The sequence below is a fragment of the Fringilla coelebs genome (genome assembly GCF_963513975.1).
Source record: "Fringilla coelebs genome assembly, chromosome: 1".
Classification (NCBI taxonomy): domain Eukaryota; kingdom Metazoa; phylum Chordata; class Aves; order Passeriformes; family Fringillidae; genus Fringilla; species Fringilla coelebs.
Genome location: NC_140028.1, coordinates 76026693 through 76042174, shown reverse-complemented (window position 1 = coordinate 76042174; position 15482 = coordinate 76026693). Strand labels below are relative to the sequence as shown.

The following is a 15482-nucleotide window of genomic DNA, read 5'->3' as shown; positions in this document are numbered from 1 at the left end:
CATCCGTCTCTGGTTAGGGTGCTGTGGATGTGAAGAGAGCCCCAGTCCTGCTGTCAGCTTCACAAGCTGGTTCCTGGCTGACTGCTGGCGAGGCATCTGTCTGCACATGGGGGCTGTGTTACAGGGCTGGAGGCTGCCCTGCCTGGCCCTTCACCAGTCCAGAGCAGGGCTGTTGAAGCCAGGTGTCAGCTTCCTGCCTGTAACCGCAGAAAGGGCGTTTAACGAAATGGAATTGGTACCGCAGAAGTAACACTGCGCATGCTGTACCGTATATCAATTAATTTCACATGCCTCAGAAACTCTGTAGATAGCATGCTTAATGTTATCTCCTACCTCACTTAATAGGATTTTATTAGAAAAATATATTGAAGTGGATCGAGGGTGAGGGAGAAATTGAACAGCATTGTGAACAGACTGTTGAAAATGATCAGGTTACCACAGCCTAATGAGTTAAAGCAATGGGAATGGGCATAAGCTGCTACCTGGGTGGTTTTGACTGATGTGCTCTCTAATTGCAGTGGGATAGAAATTAATGACTTGCCAGCTGCTGTTCTGCATCCAAATAATATTAAAAATGTTGCAGAAACCCAGTGATTCTGGAGCATCTGCCGCTTCACACGCTTTTCTTAGAGCCTGCTATTCTAAATATAATGTGTCTACCAAAATGCCTGATATTTCTGTTTTAAAAGTGAGTAGCAGAGAAGGACTTGGATACTCTACATGGAAATACAGACTTTTCCACCATTGCTTTGGGCTCAGTCAGATTTTATCAAGTTCAGCAAGTCCCTCAGGACATGAGAAGCAGCTGTAGGCCAACGTTGATAGGCATTACCATGCAGCTGTAAGCGGCATTAAGGCAGGGATTTGTACAGTCAATAAGCTCAGTGTTTGTTACAGGTGGGGTAAGCCTGAGAACATGGCAGAGGTGGGAACAACTTTCGCCCTTTTGTTGCTTTTCTTGAAAGGAAGAAATCAGGGAAAATTGCTGGCCGCCTTTATCCAAAGGATTGTTATGGTTTTGCAAACGTGTATTTTTTGTCTGTCATTAGAGGAGAGTGTCGATGTGTTCCACCACACGTGTGCTAACAGCTCTGGGGGTGCTGTGTGCTTGCAGACCTACATCGGCTCCATCGTGGCCTCCGTGAACCCCTACAAGAGCATCCCGGGGCTGTACGACCGCGCTGCCGTGGAGCGCTACAGCCGGCACCACATGGGAGAGATCCCGCCCCACATCTTCGCCGTGGCCAACGAGTGCTACCGCTGCCTCTGGAAGCGCCACGACAACCAGTGTATCCTCATCAGGTGAGTGCTGGCTGCTGCTGCTGCTCTGGGCACCCCTGATGGTGAGCCGCGGGATTCACGTCTTCTGAAAAATCCCTTTGCCCAGGGTTTTTCTCCTGGGAAGCTGAGAAGCCTCAGAGAAAAAGGAAAACAAATTCTTGTCTCATTTGCTTCTCCTGTGTTGTGCTCACATGTGGAATGTGTTTGGAGATTGTTTATCCATCAGGTGATTGTTTAATTGGTATCTGCTGTGGGTTGTTTTCACTCTTTGGCCAATTAGCACCAAGCTGTGTCGGGACTCTGGAAAGTGTCACGAGTTTTCATTATTATCTTTTTAGCCTTCTGTAAGTATCCTTTCTGTATTCTTTAGTATAGTTTAGTTTAGTATTCTTTTATAAAATATAGTATCATAAAACAATAAATTAGCCTTCTGAGAACATGGAGTTAGATTCACCATCCCTTCCATCGTCGGGGTACCCCGCAAATACAATAGTGAGCCTTTCAAGGTGGTTTGGGAGTGTGTCTGTGGGCCACGTGGGGACAACTCCAAAAGAAAGCAGGCTTTTTAAACAGCACGGTTTCAAGAGAGTTCTGAACTTGTTTTGTGTCGTTCTGTGCACCTCTAACAAAACATTAATTTTTTTTAATGTGTCTTACAATTATATTTAGGGAAAAAATTCTGTTGAATTTTTTGGGCATTTTTTGGTCTTCACACATGAAATTTTACCCTAAGTGTTTTCCCACCACTTTAAACCTCTCTGTGCAGCTCAGTAGTTTGTCACCGCTAGACCCTGATTCCTGTATGGAGAGGAAAAGAAAAAATTACCCTAGCAGTTCTTGAGATATGCAGTAAATAAGAATAGCAAAAGAGAAACCCCTCCACATTTCAGCCACTTAATTCTGCCTGATTAATCTTCCTTGCTTAATCTTGTTGTGCTTTAATTTAATGGTGATTTAATAGCTTCCCGTTTGAACCACTGTGTCGCTGGTATTCAGGATCTGGCTGGGGCCGAGTGTGCGTTGGGGAGCAGTTGGCATTTCAATAGCTTTTCACTGCTTTCAGCTCCTCCTTCCTTCTGGCTCCAGAAGAGCTGAAAATGCAGCCAGCTCTCTTCCCATTCCCTAGCCTGCCAGCTCAGCTGTGTTGGCTCACACACTGGCAGGGAGACCAAAGCCTGGCCCCCAGATAGGGAGGAGCAGGTCACCGCAGCACGGCATTGGCCACCGGGCTCTGGACAGGGAGGGATGCTCAGAGGGTCGGAGACCTTGTGTTTCCCCTCCCTCTCCTCTATTGCCCTCAGAGCACTTTTGTGATTAGGCCTACTTGTCACCTTCCTGCACCACAAAGTGACATGTGCTCTTCAGGCAGGAGGTGACATGATTTTGGCTGTCTCCTGGCCTCCCCAGGAGTCCTTGTGGCGGCTGTAGGACTGACTGCAGCACGGGGCAGACAGACGGTGGGACAGAGAGGGGATGAGGCACAGTGAGAGCAGCACCTTCGGCAATAGGCAGTTTCTACTGACATTTCAGATTGTGAGCTACATTGCAAGGCTTCATGGATAAGAGGGGGATTTGGTGTATGTAGTTCAGCACCCAGGCTGCTGTTAGAAATGTGGATTAGCTGCAACCCAGCCAGGCCTGCCTTGCAACTTTGGGCAGGCTCTCAGGTCACAGTGCCCGCCTGCCCTTGCCTCTAGGCAGGTTCTGCTTTGCAGTGACACAAAGTGGAAGAGTGTGTTTTTTCAGCTTTCTTTTACTGTATGTCTCCTTCTTATTACTTAATACATAGTTCTGTACATATAAAGATGAGCTCAGGTAAGAGTCCGAGCAAAAATAAAATTCACAGAGATCTTTGTCATGTGGCAAGAGCTAGCATGGAGTCATGATTTTGTGTTTTATTGCCAGGCAGTTCCTTATGAGCAGCCTGTGTACACAAATTTAGGGACCAAAACAATTTCTGGTGGCCATTGGTATTTTTGCCGTTTTGTAGTAGTCTCGGTATTTTACCTTTCATTCCAGTTCCTCGCAAGCTGCCAAGAGGAAAGGAGGTTATGTCCTAAAATGGACATAAGCAGAAGTGTGTGATGTTCCAGGGGAGTCTTCAGCACTTTCTGCTCTGTAAACCATGTGCTTTGGAACAGATAAGCTATAATATGGAGAAGTTTTGTATTAGGAATCTCTTTAAAAATTGTTTACTGTGGTCATGGATTGAAACAGCGATTTGTGTAAGTTCTGTGTTTCAGATAAGTGGCACAATACAACTGAATAAGGATATCTTGTTACTGTAGAAATTTAGGAAACGTGCAATATAAATTTAAAAAAATGAATATCAAATCTGCTTTCCTGAAAGAGCATTAGCTGCTCTATCTGTGAAGGACTCAGAATAGGATTTTTTTAAAGTACCAAAGGTTTCCATGGCCTTCCTACAGCTTAGGAAAATCCCTCTTGTTGCAAATCTAGTTTAGAGCATAGGAAGTGGAGGTATAACAGTGTGCTTGGCAAACTCAGCATTCCTGGTCATTCCTGCATCTTTTACTGGCATAGCATTGGACATTGTAGCAAGTCACTGTACCGTCACTGTAACTTTTTCTTGGTTACTACTGGCATTTGAAAAAGAAAGTGGAGCTCTTTAGTGTTTGAATTCAGACAGATATTCTGGTCTTGCATTTAATGTAAGAGATAATGAAGGGGAAAATTCTGTTCCATCTCGAAAACAGTGTAGTTAAAACAAGGGAATTATTCACGTTCTGGTAGGCAGTTTGAGCTGCTCCTGACCTTGGCATCTCAGCATTCGGTAGCAAATCGTATCAGTCCCACAAAGGAAGGCGCTTGGAAAACTTTCTGATTATCCTCTGGACTTGAAGTGCCCCCTGCTGGTCCCCAGAATTAGCTCAGCTTTGGTTTGCAGCTGCTTTCTTCAGGCTTTGGGTTCAAAAACCTGTGAAAAATATTAATATTGGGATATTTTTCTGGCTGGGGTAGGGTGAGAGGCTGAATTGCAGAACATGAATTAGAAAAACTCAGAATATCATTTAAATGTGAGACCATTTTTCCAGTATAACCATCCAGGTCAGAGGTGAAAAGGAAGGAAATACAGAAGAGATGATAAATTGAATCACCCAGAGATGTTTATTTATTGATGTGTGTAACAGGCATTCATTCATGATAATGCTGCATAAAAAGGACTTAGCAGCCTAAGATGTCAACAAAGCAATACACTGAAGAAGCTGTACAGAATATTGTACAGCTGTATTAGAATATGTACATAACTGTGAAATGGTGTTTTTACTGTCCCAGACTAAAAAAACTAGCATTTTTTCTGTAGAGAAAAACATCTGCATCAATGAATTCTCAGCTTCATGTTGGTTTGAACCATTATTGCAGAGTCCAGTTTCATTTAAAGCGGGGGGGGGGGGGGGGGGGGGAAGCCCATCATGTTAAAAACATCAGATTTTTCAGCTGGGTGTCTCAGGAACATGAAGAAAGTCCATCTAATTTGAGCAATAGCTAAGTAGCTTGTCCTGGTGTAGGAAAGGGGCTGAGCTGCCCCATGATTAGCTGAAGTTGAGACCAAGTTCAAGCCTCCACTCCTTTATTACAAGAATAGGAAAATATCTTTAGGTTTGGTTTGGGTTTTTTTTTTTTTTGCTGCTCTGTTTAAGGTGTTCTAGTCTGTGCAGAAGCAAACACATGCTCTTCTCTCAGATAAAATTGCAATTGATCCACATCAGAGCACTCCCAAAGAAGTGTAAAGGGAGCCACAACCATCGCTCTGTGTGACATTCAAGTCAGTGCCATGAATGGGAAATCACTGTCTGATACCAATTTATTCTCTCTGTTATTATTATCCCATGGCCTGAAACTTTTTGTTATTGTTTTTCAGCTTGAAAATCAACATGAAACAAATCTTTTATATGGGACCCAGACCTGTGATGGGTGTGGTGTCCTTGTGAGACTGATGCACCGAAGTTCAGATGTGCATTTGATGAAGTATATTTGCTGTTTTGTCTGTGTGTATCTGTCTTGGGGTTTTAAAAGCAGCAGACTGTAAGGCCCCAGAAACCTCATTTGATGAGACTCCTGAAAGGATTTACGGTTGTTTGTGTACTCAGACGCACAAGAAAAGTACTAAAAAGATGTTCTCAAGGGGGTCAAACCAACAAAAAACTTCACTGGCAACTTTAGAAAATCAGAGAACTTTTGCAAAGGTTTAGAGCAGCATTCCATCAACACAAACACTTCTCAAAGCATTAACTTAGCCCTTCTATGCTCATCCAATTTTAAGTTACACAAAGCTCTAAGAAGAGGCAATTAGTGGAAGTAAGAGAGAAAGGCAGAAAATATACAGAAAATAACAAGTATAGCTATCACTCCTGATAGCTATGCTATCAGCTGATCACTCCAGTGGTGTTCAGATGATAGAAATTCCAAGAGGAAGTGGGGTCAAGACATGTGTTGGCTCCTGTCTCAGTTCAAGTACCCTTTGGCCTTCCTGGGCCCTTCCCCCATGTGGGGCTTCTGGTCATCTGGCCCTCAGGAGCTGGGCTGGGGCTTCCAGAGGTGCTCATGGAGCAGTGCCTTTGGTGTGTCAGTGATTAGCAGCCGCCACAGACTGTTCTGCTGTCTCTTACCCAGACAGAGCAGGGAAATGATTTAGTGTTACCTCCTTCGGAATGACCCCTTTTTATGCTGTGGCAGTCGTGAGTCCAGGCTGCTGTGCCCTTAACCCTGCATAGAACAAGTCATGGAGAAAGTCTAAAGATCTAAGTGGGGGCCTTCTGGACTGCTGTCAGACTTAATATGTTCACAGTCCTGAATGTAGTGATGTGGAACAAGCTGGGCACTTAAACTCATGGGCTGGAAAGGTTGCACTAAAAAATTCACCCTTTTACTGACCTTGTAGGCAAAAGCTTTCTAAGCACTCTGAAAGATTGATCCCATCTAACTGTGAAAGTGAATAGAATGGAGTGGGTACTACTAAATGAGTAGAGCACATTGTGTAAATCCATCCTTTGGACTTCATGGAACTGATGGTAGTTCAGAGGAAAATTTTAAAAAGTAATAAAAAGTATAAAATGGGAAATGGCTAATGGAGACAGGCACCTTGAATTTGGGGCACTAACCATCAAGTCATGCACAGCAGAAAGAGTGCCAGGATGAATTGTTGGTTTCTCCTTCCACCATGAGAACTGAGAGGTATCAAAGGAAACTAATGGAGGTGGATCTGAACAAACAAGACCATTTGCTTTTTAAGGAAGTGTGGCTAGAAACTCATAGAAGATAAGTATATTGAGGGTTACAAGACATGTAAAAACCAGATTTAGATCAAGAAGCCTCTGAAGAGTGAATAACTGGAAGCTGGAAGAACATAGAAGGGAAATAATCAATGTCTTCCATGGGCATGTCCAATTGGCAACTGTCAAAATAAGATGCTGGGCAGGTTGGGAATCGAACCAGTTCTGAGTCTCTCCTGTTCTGAGAAAACAAGAGTGTGTAATTGTGCATAATGCCAGCTGTACCAGAGAGAGATGCAGGAGATATTTTCCATCAGCTTTGAATATCTCACTTTTAGAGTGGCTCTCAATTACAGTGGGGTAACTTTCAGCTTCCATAGAGCTACAGATTCTGCAGATCAAGGGACAGTGGGTGGGGCAGAGGAAGGATGGTATCAGTGAAAGAGGTGATGTCCTCAATGTCACCCTGTGCCTGCTGTTGAGATATATGCATGGCTCAGAAAGAGAGAATTAGGCAGGAGGAGGTGTGTATCACTTGATGATTTATTGCACTAGACAAGAATAATGCAAGGGTTTGTGAAGCTCTCTCACAGCTACTAGTAAAAATGTTTTTTTATGGTGAAAATTGAATGCAGGAATATTAAGTGTTTCTTCTTGGGCAGAAGAGATAAGTGAAAAGAGAAAGGGAAGGAATACTGAAAAGGCCAGACATCAACAGTAAAACTACATAAAAAATGTCAATGGTAAAATTACATAGAAAACACTACAGAATTTGTTTGATGTGGTATAAATATAATGGATGAATCACAGTTGCTGGAACACATTGGCATTTATGAAGATGTCTCATTATATTTCCTGAATGTCTCTTCCCTAATTTTATTGTTGACATTCATTTGCAGGAAAATGTCAAGCTGTATTTATGGGTGGTGCCTTTCTTCCTTGCATTTTACTAGAAAGCATCATTGTACTTTGTTGTAACCTAAAATCAGTGGGGTCATTGCTCAGAAACACACAACAAAAGACTGTCAAATTATCTAGGCTGCTCCACATTCCCAGTTGTGTTCCATCAAAGTCAAAATTCCCACTTGCTACAATGGAAAAGGTGAAGTAAGACCAAAATGTACCCTCTTTATTTGGGAGTAAACTGGAATTAGGTACAGCTTAATGAGGAGCTAGGCCACAGCTTAGGTAATGCTAATACCTTTGATGAAGAGTGAGCAAACTAGACAAACTTTCCCTACAAGTTATATTTCTTAATAGCTTGCAGTGTCTGTTTAAGCTACATGATTGAAGGGGAAGGGTACTGGGGAAATGAGCCAAATCTAAACTTTCCCTTTTTACAGTGTTGGTTTTGAAGAGAAACTGAGTATATTGCCTTCTGTTTGTATCACCAGGGTTACTTATTAATAATTTGCTTTTAAAATGTCAATTTAGCATTATCAAAGAGCTTTGTTCTCCTGTGGCTGGTGATGAGAGGTTTTATATCTCTGATGGTAATGAGGTGGAAATTGGATATTTTGAACTCACACGAATCTGGTTTGTTTCAGCAGGTATATAAAAAGTTTGTTTAAAGAGTACGTAGCTCACTAAGAATTTCAGTATTAATTATACGAGTAGCCTTTATTTGTTAGAATGTGCATTGGTGTCTCTAACTTTCTCCTCCTCCCAGCAGGGTTCCTTCATTAGCGAGATTGCTGCAATGTATACCAAACTTGCCCATATAATTCTTGGTTTGGTCTGTATCCCTTTACCGTGTCTTTGTTGTGAGTTTGTTTTAACATGATGGTGGGAAGTGTTGGATAATTGTTTGCATTCAGAGAGCTCTTTTTGCCTCCTAGGTGTGTGTACATATGCAGTCAGTGCCTTGAAATGCTGTCTGGGCAGTTACAAAGCTTAAGGACAGCTTGTGTTTTTCCCTGGATGTCATATTCAGGAAGTTTAATGAGGTGTTCTGGCTTCATTTGACCATCACTTCTAATCACCCCAGTCTTCCTGACCTCCAGTAACGTAGAGTTTGGGTGGCTAGCCAGAGGGCTTCTTCACTGGCCACTGGGACTGTGCAAACCATTTCCTCCTCTTCTTTCAGTGGCGAAAGTGGCGCTGGTAAGACGGAGAGCACGAAGCTGATTCTCAAGTTCTTGTCTGCAATGAGCCAGCATTCACTAGAGCTGTCCTCCAGAGAGAAGACCTCCTGTGTGGAGCAAGCTATTCTCGAGAGCAGGTATAGGATCTTACAATACATGGGTATTTTTTTCAGAAGACATAAACCTTGACATTGAAATAAGATCTTGCAATGCAATCAAATATGTTTGTGTGTTTACTGAACAGTAAAATGTGTACTGGAGAAAGAGAAGTACTCCATTAAACAAAATTACCTGGCTGCTCTAGAGAATTATGAGCACAGTGGTATCTCTTAGTGAAGCAAAAATGCACAGAGTTTTGAAATGGATGATGCTTTAATGGTGGCTTTCATTTTTGTTTGGGGCTGAATTCAGATAATCAGTAATGGAAATGGGTGATAGGAGGGAGATATCTTTCGTTCAGTTTGTGTAGCCTGAGGATACGGTAGAACAAGATACAGCATGGTGAGGATAAAGTACTCAAGCGGTAAAAGTGTGCTGAGGAAAGGGAGGATAAGGAGAGCTGATAAGACAGATGACTAAATGCATCAGATAAATTGGACACAATCTATGCAAGCAAAAAAGAAATCTTGGTGTTGACGTGAAATTACATGGTTCTAAACTATTTAAAAACAAAAGCAATTTGAGATGCTATTACTTCTGTTTATCTTGCTTCATCTCTGCTCTACATGCTGTATCTTGATGTAGTTATTTTTTTTAATTTCCCCAGGACAAGGACTCCTTGCATCTATCTAGCAATTTGCATGTGCCGAGATTTCTTATTTTTATCATTTGAGTACCGCCGTGAGAAGTGTGTGCATCTTTTGAGCAATTACAAAAGAAGTAGGAAGTAGCAGTTACTGCTCTGAAGCTGCAGAGTAGTTCAGTGTGATTTCTCTTCCTGTTGCATGAATACTTGCACCATACATGAATACATGAATCTTGCTAGAAAAGTGAGATGCCCATTGCTAAATGGAGGGTGATGCTGGCATGTAGGCTGCTGCTGAGTAGAGTGTCAGAGGGGAGCTTGTCAGAGTGCTGTTCCTTTCACCAGCTCCATGTGAAGCTGCTGGCATGCTGGTCACATGTTAACACTCCTGTCATTCTCTGTCTTCACAGTCCGATTATGGAAGCTTTTGGCAATGCGAAGACTGTTTACAACAACAACTCAAGTCGCTTTGGGAAGTTTATTCAGCTGAACATCTGTCAGAAAGGGAACATTCAGGGAGGAAGAATTATGGATTGTATCCTTGTTTGGTGATTTGACCCCTGTTGGTGGGAAGCGCCCGTGTACCTCCTTGATGGAGGACTGAGGGAGAGCTGGCTTGCCTTTCTCTGTGCTCTCACCCCACCCTGAAATACACACAGTTAAAATTGAGCTGGTGTAGGTGGGAAGGGGAAGCAGCAACACCAAATTCACACATGCACTCATGCTTTTGTGGTGGCATGGGGTGTTTGTACCCTTGGAGGAGCAGCACTTTGTATTGCTGCCCCTAGCGTGACATGGCTCATGTGCATTTCCCGTGTAATGAGCTAAAACAGCCTGAGTTCTGGGGAATAAGTTGAGTTGTCAGCCATTTCCCTCATTACTGTATCCAGAGATAAGCTGCTTACTTCTCTGGAAAAGTACTTGAAAGAGCAGAGCTGCTCAATTTCTGCAGTGTGAGTCTGGGTGGGTTAAATCCTCGGATTTGTCCTGCATTTGGCAAAATCAGCCTATGAGCCACCTCCACCAGAGCAGCAGAGGTGTGGGGATGAGGAATATGCCAAGGAGATCCTATCTGCTGTTTTAAACATGAACTGTGTTTTCAGTGGGGAAAATTTAATTCTTGAGGTTTTATCCAAGCTTTAGGGAAAATAAAAAAGCAGATGTCATTTAAAATTCAGAATCTGCCAAGTCCAGTTTTGATGGGCTGAAAGAGAAGGTGTTGATACACTGATATTAGAACTGCTACAATATTATCATTGTTGCTACTTTTTTTATCTTCTTGTAGGTCTAGTGTATGAAACAGGCTTAGCATGTTTAAGAAAAGACCATAATAGTCTTCCTATTGTCTCAAACGAAAGAAGGAAGATTATAAAAAGCTTCTGCATTAATTGATTTTTACTTTATTCCTTGACTGAAGCTTTTCTTGCTGGCTCCAGATTTATTGGAAAAAGTAAGTTGATGTTTGCTTTTGCTTAGTTAATTGTGTTTGATTAAATTTTTGTCTGAAACTGTGGATAAAAAAATTGTCTTCAAAAATGATCACTAAAGTGGAAACTATTTTTTGCTTTGACAGAATCGTGTAGTAAGACAAAACCCCGGGGAAAGAAATTATCATATATTCTATGCTCTGCTGGCAGGGATAGAAGAGAGAGAGAAAGGTGAGTGGCAAAGCACAAGTCACACAGCCGAAATGGTTTTCTGCTAGCAGTCAGCAGTGGTGACAGCAGTGGAGAATTTAACTGCAGAAACCCACTAACCCAATCTGAGAAATAGGTTATTTATTCAGCTGGGATTCAGTGAGTGTGAATTTGAGCTAACTTGATAAAGGAACCTACTTAGCTGAAGAGTGTCACTGAGCTGACGGTAGTTTTCCTCCCAGCTTCTGCTGTGGCCTTGGGAAAATTACTTGGGGACAAACATGCCTCATTGTGTTCAAACTGAATATTTTTGCTGGTACTAAATAACTCCACAGCAACAAAGATAAATAATTCTGGTTGCTCTAATCCTTTCTCATAAAGAATAAATCCACTGAACAAAAGAAATGACATTTGTATACGTGCAAAATTGCCTAAAGCTGTTTCAGCGTCTCCCTGTGGGCCTGCTGTCTTTGCATGCTAAAAAGTAGAGTTAACTCTATTATGCAGCTAAATAAAACAAAACCCAGCAAAATAACGCCCATCTGATTTTAATATAAAACCTTGTCTTGGGCATTGTCATAATTTTTGAGCAAATGAATTGTGAGCTGTTTAAGTCTGACATAGTGACTTGTGGAGTACTTCTGTTGTGGTATTCCTTTTCACTCACCCTGTTTTCTCCCATTAGATGCTTTTTACTTATCTGTACCTGAGAACTACCACTACCTGAACCAGTCTGGATGTACAGCGGATAAGACAATCAGTGACAAAGATTCTTTCAAGGAAGTCATTGTAAGTTGCTTTCCTAGTTCTTCTTTTGCTTTAAAAGTGCTGGATATTCAGGTGTGTGGGGCCCATTGACAGAGCAGGGTACAAAGCCTTCCTGTGCTTTCCTCCATGTGCAGCTCTCTCATTGAGGCATTAATCTTAAAGAGATTTATACTTTCTCAGAATGCTTCACATTCATTGTGAGCATGCCTTTATCTTTCTTCCAGTATTTCATTTTTACTCTGTTGTTTCAAGGGGTGCTGTAATTTAGCAAAATGCCTCTGTTTTGAAATGAAAATAATATCTGTCAGGAAGGCAGTAAGACTTTTACATGCCTTTCCCTGCATTGTTTTATATTACAGATATATATGCATATACATATACACATATATACATATACACACACATATATATACACACATATGTGCATACATACATATATATATATATATATATATATATATATATATATATATATATATATATATATCACTGGTTTTAAATCTGAAAGTTTTGCCCAATTCATGTAATTCATGTGGCATCTACTGGGTGGAGTCTGCAGTACAGCACACAGGGAGCAAAGCACCTGTGACTCTTTAAGTTGCAGCTGGAATATGCAGTATGGAGTATTTGTGGAGTACTGTATGGAGTAACTTACACAATAGAGTTATGAAAATATAAGCACAGATTAAAAATCTGGGTCACCCTCACTGAATGGTTTTATGTTCTCACCTCCACAGCAATTAGTCCACACTGGCCAGTCTAATTGGGTATTGTAGCACTGAGGTGATGTGTGTTAGATTTTAAAAATCATATAAAACATTTGGTTTTATGCCCTTCACCAAATTGTTTTTCTTTAGCTATGTTAATCTTTTTGCCAAACTGATGAACTAATGTCTAGTGGATGCAGCAGATTTTTTCAGTGTAAAAATCCCTCATCTTGTACGGCAGAAGGAACTGTTGGAAACGTTGGTAATTTACTTACATTGTAGTCACATGCTGAAGTTGATTATCATGACATTTAATTTGTGCTAATCATCCCAGGCTAGGCAGACCATGAAATCAGCTGGCCAGATGACGTTTGCCTGCTGCTTGCAGCATGGGCTGGCTGGGAGTGGGGCTGCCAGGCTGCATTCCCAGAGCAGGAGGTGGGCAGAAACCCCCCAGCTCACCCTCGCCTGCCTTTTCCTGTTATAGGCATCTCCTTTGCCTGCTTTTATTGCAGTGTAAGTCTTGGAAGTGTTACTGAAGGGAAACTTTTTTATAGGAGACAGGAAGGAACAGCACAGTGTGCAGGGAGATGAACTTGTAGTGCTGCTTCCCTTTAGTTGTGAGAGGTTTTCTTTACCAAGCAAACCTTCAGCCATTCTCTCTACCCTGCTTTGAATTGTGGGATGAGTCTGAGGCTTTTCCATTTTAATGGATGATTTATGAAAGATAAAATGTGTCATCTGTCAAAAACCTGCAGTGACTCTAACATGAGGAGTCTGACTATAGGGGCACAAAACAGTGATCTGGTCCCAGACAGGCTTATATTGCACCCAAATTTGGAAAGTTTGGTCATTTCAAGAGGCTTACAGTTATCCCTTCTGTGTCAAAGGAAAGCGTGTGTTCCTCTTGTTTTAGTGTTTCTTTTAATATTTTACTGTTTGCTCTTCTCCTCATTTATGTAGTTGGGCCTTGATTGTTGCCATATTGTTTAGTCATAAATTCAATACTTTTTATATAGATACCTTTCTTTTTCTGTTTGACTGGAAGTTGTCAGACCACATTGGTACGGTGCATGTTTGGGCACAAAAATGATCAAATCTTACATGCTGCTGTGTTTTCTCCCCCGTGCCTTGTTACCTACAAGGCCAGTAGGCAAATTTTGGTAAAAAACATGCAGGAGGTAATCAATTAATAATTCAAATTATAGTAATTGCATCTGATGCGCAACTCCGTGGCTTGTTCCAATATTTATACAATTTTAATGATGAACTTGAAAGCAAATTACAACATTATTACAGCATCAAAATGAAATGTCTTAAAAGCAGAGTGATGCTTACATGTTCCAAGATGTCCCAGTGATGCCTTAGAGTGTGTTCAGTTTGGGATGAAACCAAAGGAATGGACTCGAGCCAGCTCTCTTTTAGTCCTGACTTGCTTTCCTAAGGCCTCCCATTTTTGAGTCTGTGCATGTTGGTGAAGAAGCTCACATGTCATTCCAGACTGCAATGGAAGTGATGGAGTTCAGCAGGGAGGAAGTACGAGAAGTTCTGAGGTTGTTGGCTGGCATTTTGCATCTGGGAAATGTTGAGTTCATCACTGCTGGAGGGGCACAAGTGTCCTTTAAAACAGGTGAGAAGGCTGTGCATCCCAATCTAAATGTTCCTTGGGGTTCTGAAAGCCTTATTTGTTGTTAGTGTATCTGAACATAGCAAGGACAAGGAGTGAAAGGGTTTTACTGCTTTTTAACATTTGTAAATGTTGATTAAAATGTTACTTTGGGAGGATGGGGTTTGACAGATAAGGCAAAGTAGTCTCCTGCTGGATGCTAGATCTTAATTTGGGAAGACCTTGGGCACATACTTATTCCATTAACAGTAATGAAATTCTATTTGAATCTAATTCCTTCTTTGAAATATTCTTAAGCTGATAAAACATAAGTGCTCAAATACATTCCCTAACCAAGATCTCCACTCAAAGTGTCTTTTTTTAGGGCTTTCAGTATTTCAATTACATATCTGAAAGAATGTGTTGGTATGTCTACAGATTGAGCTGGTGGGCATTTAAAATGTTTGTTTAAGTATGGCATTAGAGACTAGAATTATGTACTGTTTTATATACCACGTTAGAGCAAAACTGAAGATTAAAGAATGCATGGAAGAAAAATGTCATTGGTTAATCCTCATCATCCCAAGGACAATGGAAACACATTTGTGTGGACAAAGAGTCAATTAATGTTTGTGTCTGGAAAAATGTGTTAGTAGATTGTTTGAGTTCTTGATGTAGCATTAAGAGGAAAACAAATATTTGTGGTGTAATTCTACTACTAATTTCCTTCAGTTGCACATACTAATGCCTTTTCATGAGCAGCAAAACAGTATCCTAGAATTTCTCATTGTGTTTTCATCTCTAATCCCTGTCATTTCAGGAGTGTCTTAAGTGGTGGTGGTGGTGGTTGTAGTAATAATAACAATAATAATGGCAAAAAACCAAATTGATTTCATAGCTGTATATATTTAAGGACATATTTGTGCTTGTCTTTCTCTTTTGCCAGCCCTGGGTCGATCTGCTGAGTTACTGGGGCTGGACTCCACACAGCTAACGGAGGCATTGACTCAGAGGTCGATGATTCTCAGGGGAGAAGAAATCCTGACACCTCTTAGTATACAACAGGTAAAGGCATCTCAATTTTGACATGTTTTTAGGGTCTTTGAAAGATGTCTTAGTCTTCAAGTCTAGAGAAATCACTGCTCACTCAAGAACAGAAGCTTAGCTCATGCATCAGAGTTGTAATCAAGAGTATTACACAGGTTTTTTGGGAAGGGTATAATCTCTTTAGATCCCATCCTGTAATTCTGGCCAGGGCTTATAGCTTGTCCCTTGTTATTTTTATGAACACTGATTACTTCCCATTTTTTTCAAATTCCAAACATGTAGGCTGATGTTTTTTTCACTATGGACACTTGCGTAGGGGGATGTTTTTTCAAAATTTTCAGGAGAAATATTTTTATAATTTACAAGAAGAGAA

The 15482-nt window shown here is 41.3% G+C and overlaps 1 protein-coding gene across 1 annotated transcript in view; it reads left to right on the top strand.

Annotated features, from left to right (window-relative positions):
• MYO10 (myosin X) overlaps nucleotides 1-15482 on the top strand; it is a gene marked incomplete at its 5' end in the record, with an annotated part of 160624 nt that overhangs the window by 87285 nt on the left and 57857 nt on the right. Inside the window, 8 exon segments of the mRNA XM_084220624.1 lie at nucleotides 1115-1302; nucleotides 8602-8736; nucleotides 9755-9879; nucleotides 10781-10794; nucleotides 10918-11002; nucleotides 11667-11770; nucleotides 13957-14086; nucleotides 15009-15127. Of these exon segments, the coding sequence (XP_084076750.1) occupies nucleotides 1115-1302; nucleotides 8602-8736; nucleotides 9755-9879; nucleotides 10781-10794; nucleotides 10918-11002; nucleotides 11667-11770; nucleotides 13957-14086; nucleotides 15009-15127 (900 nt within the window).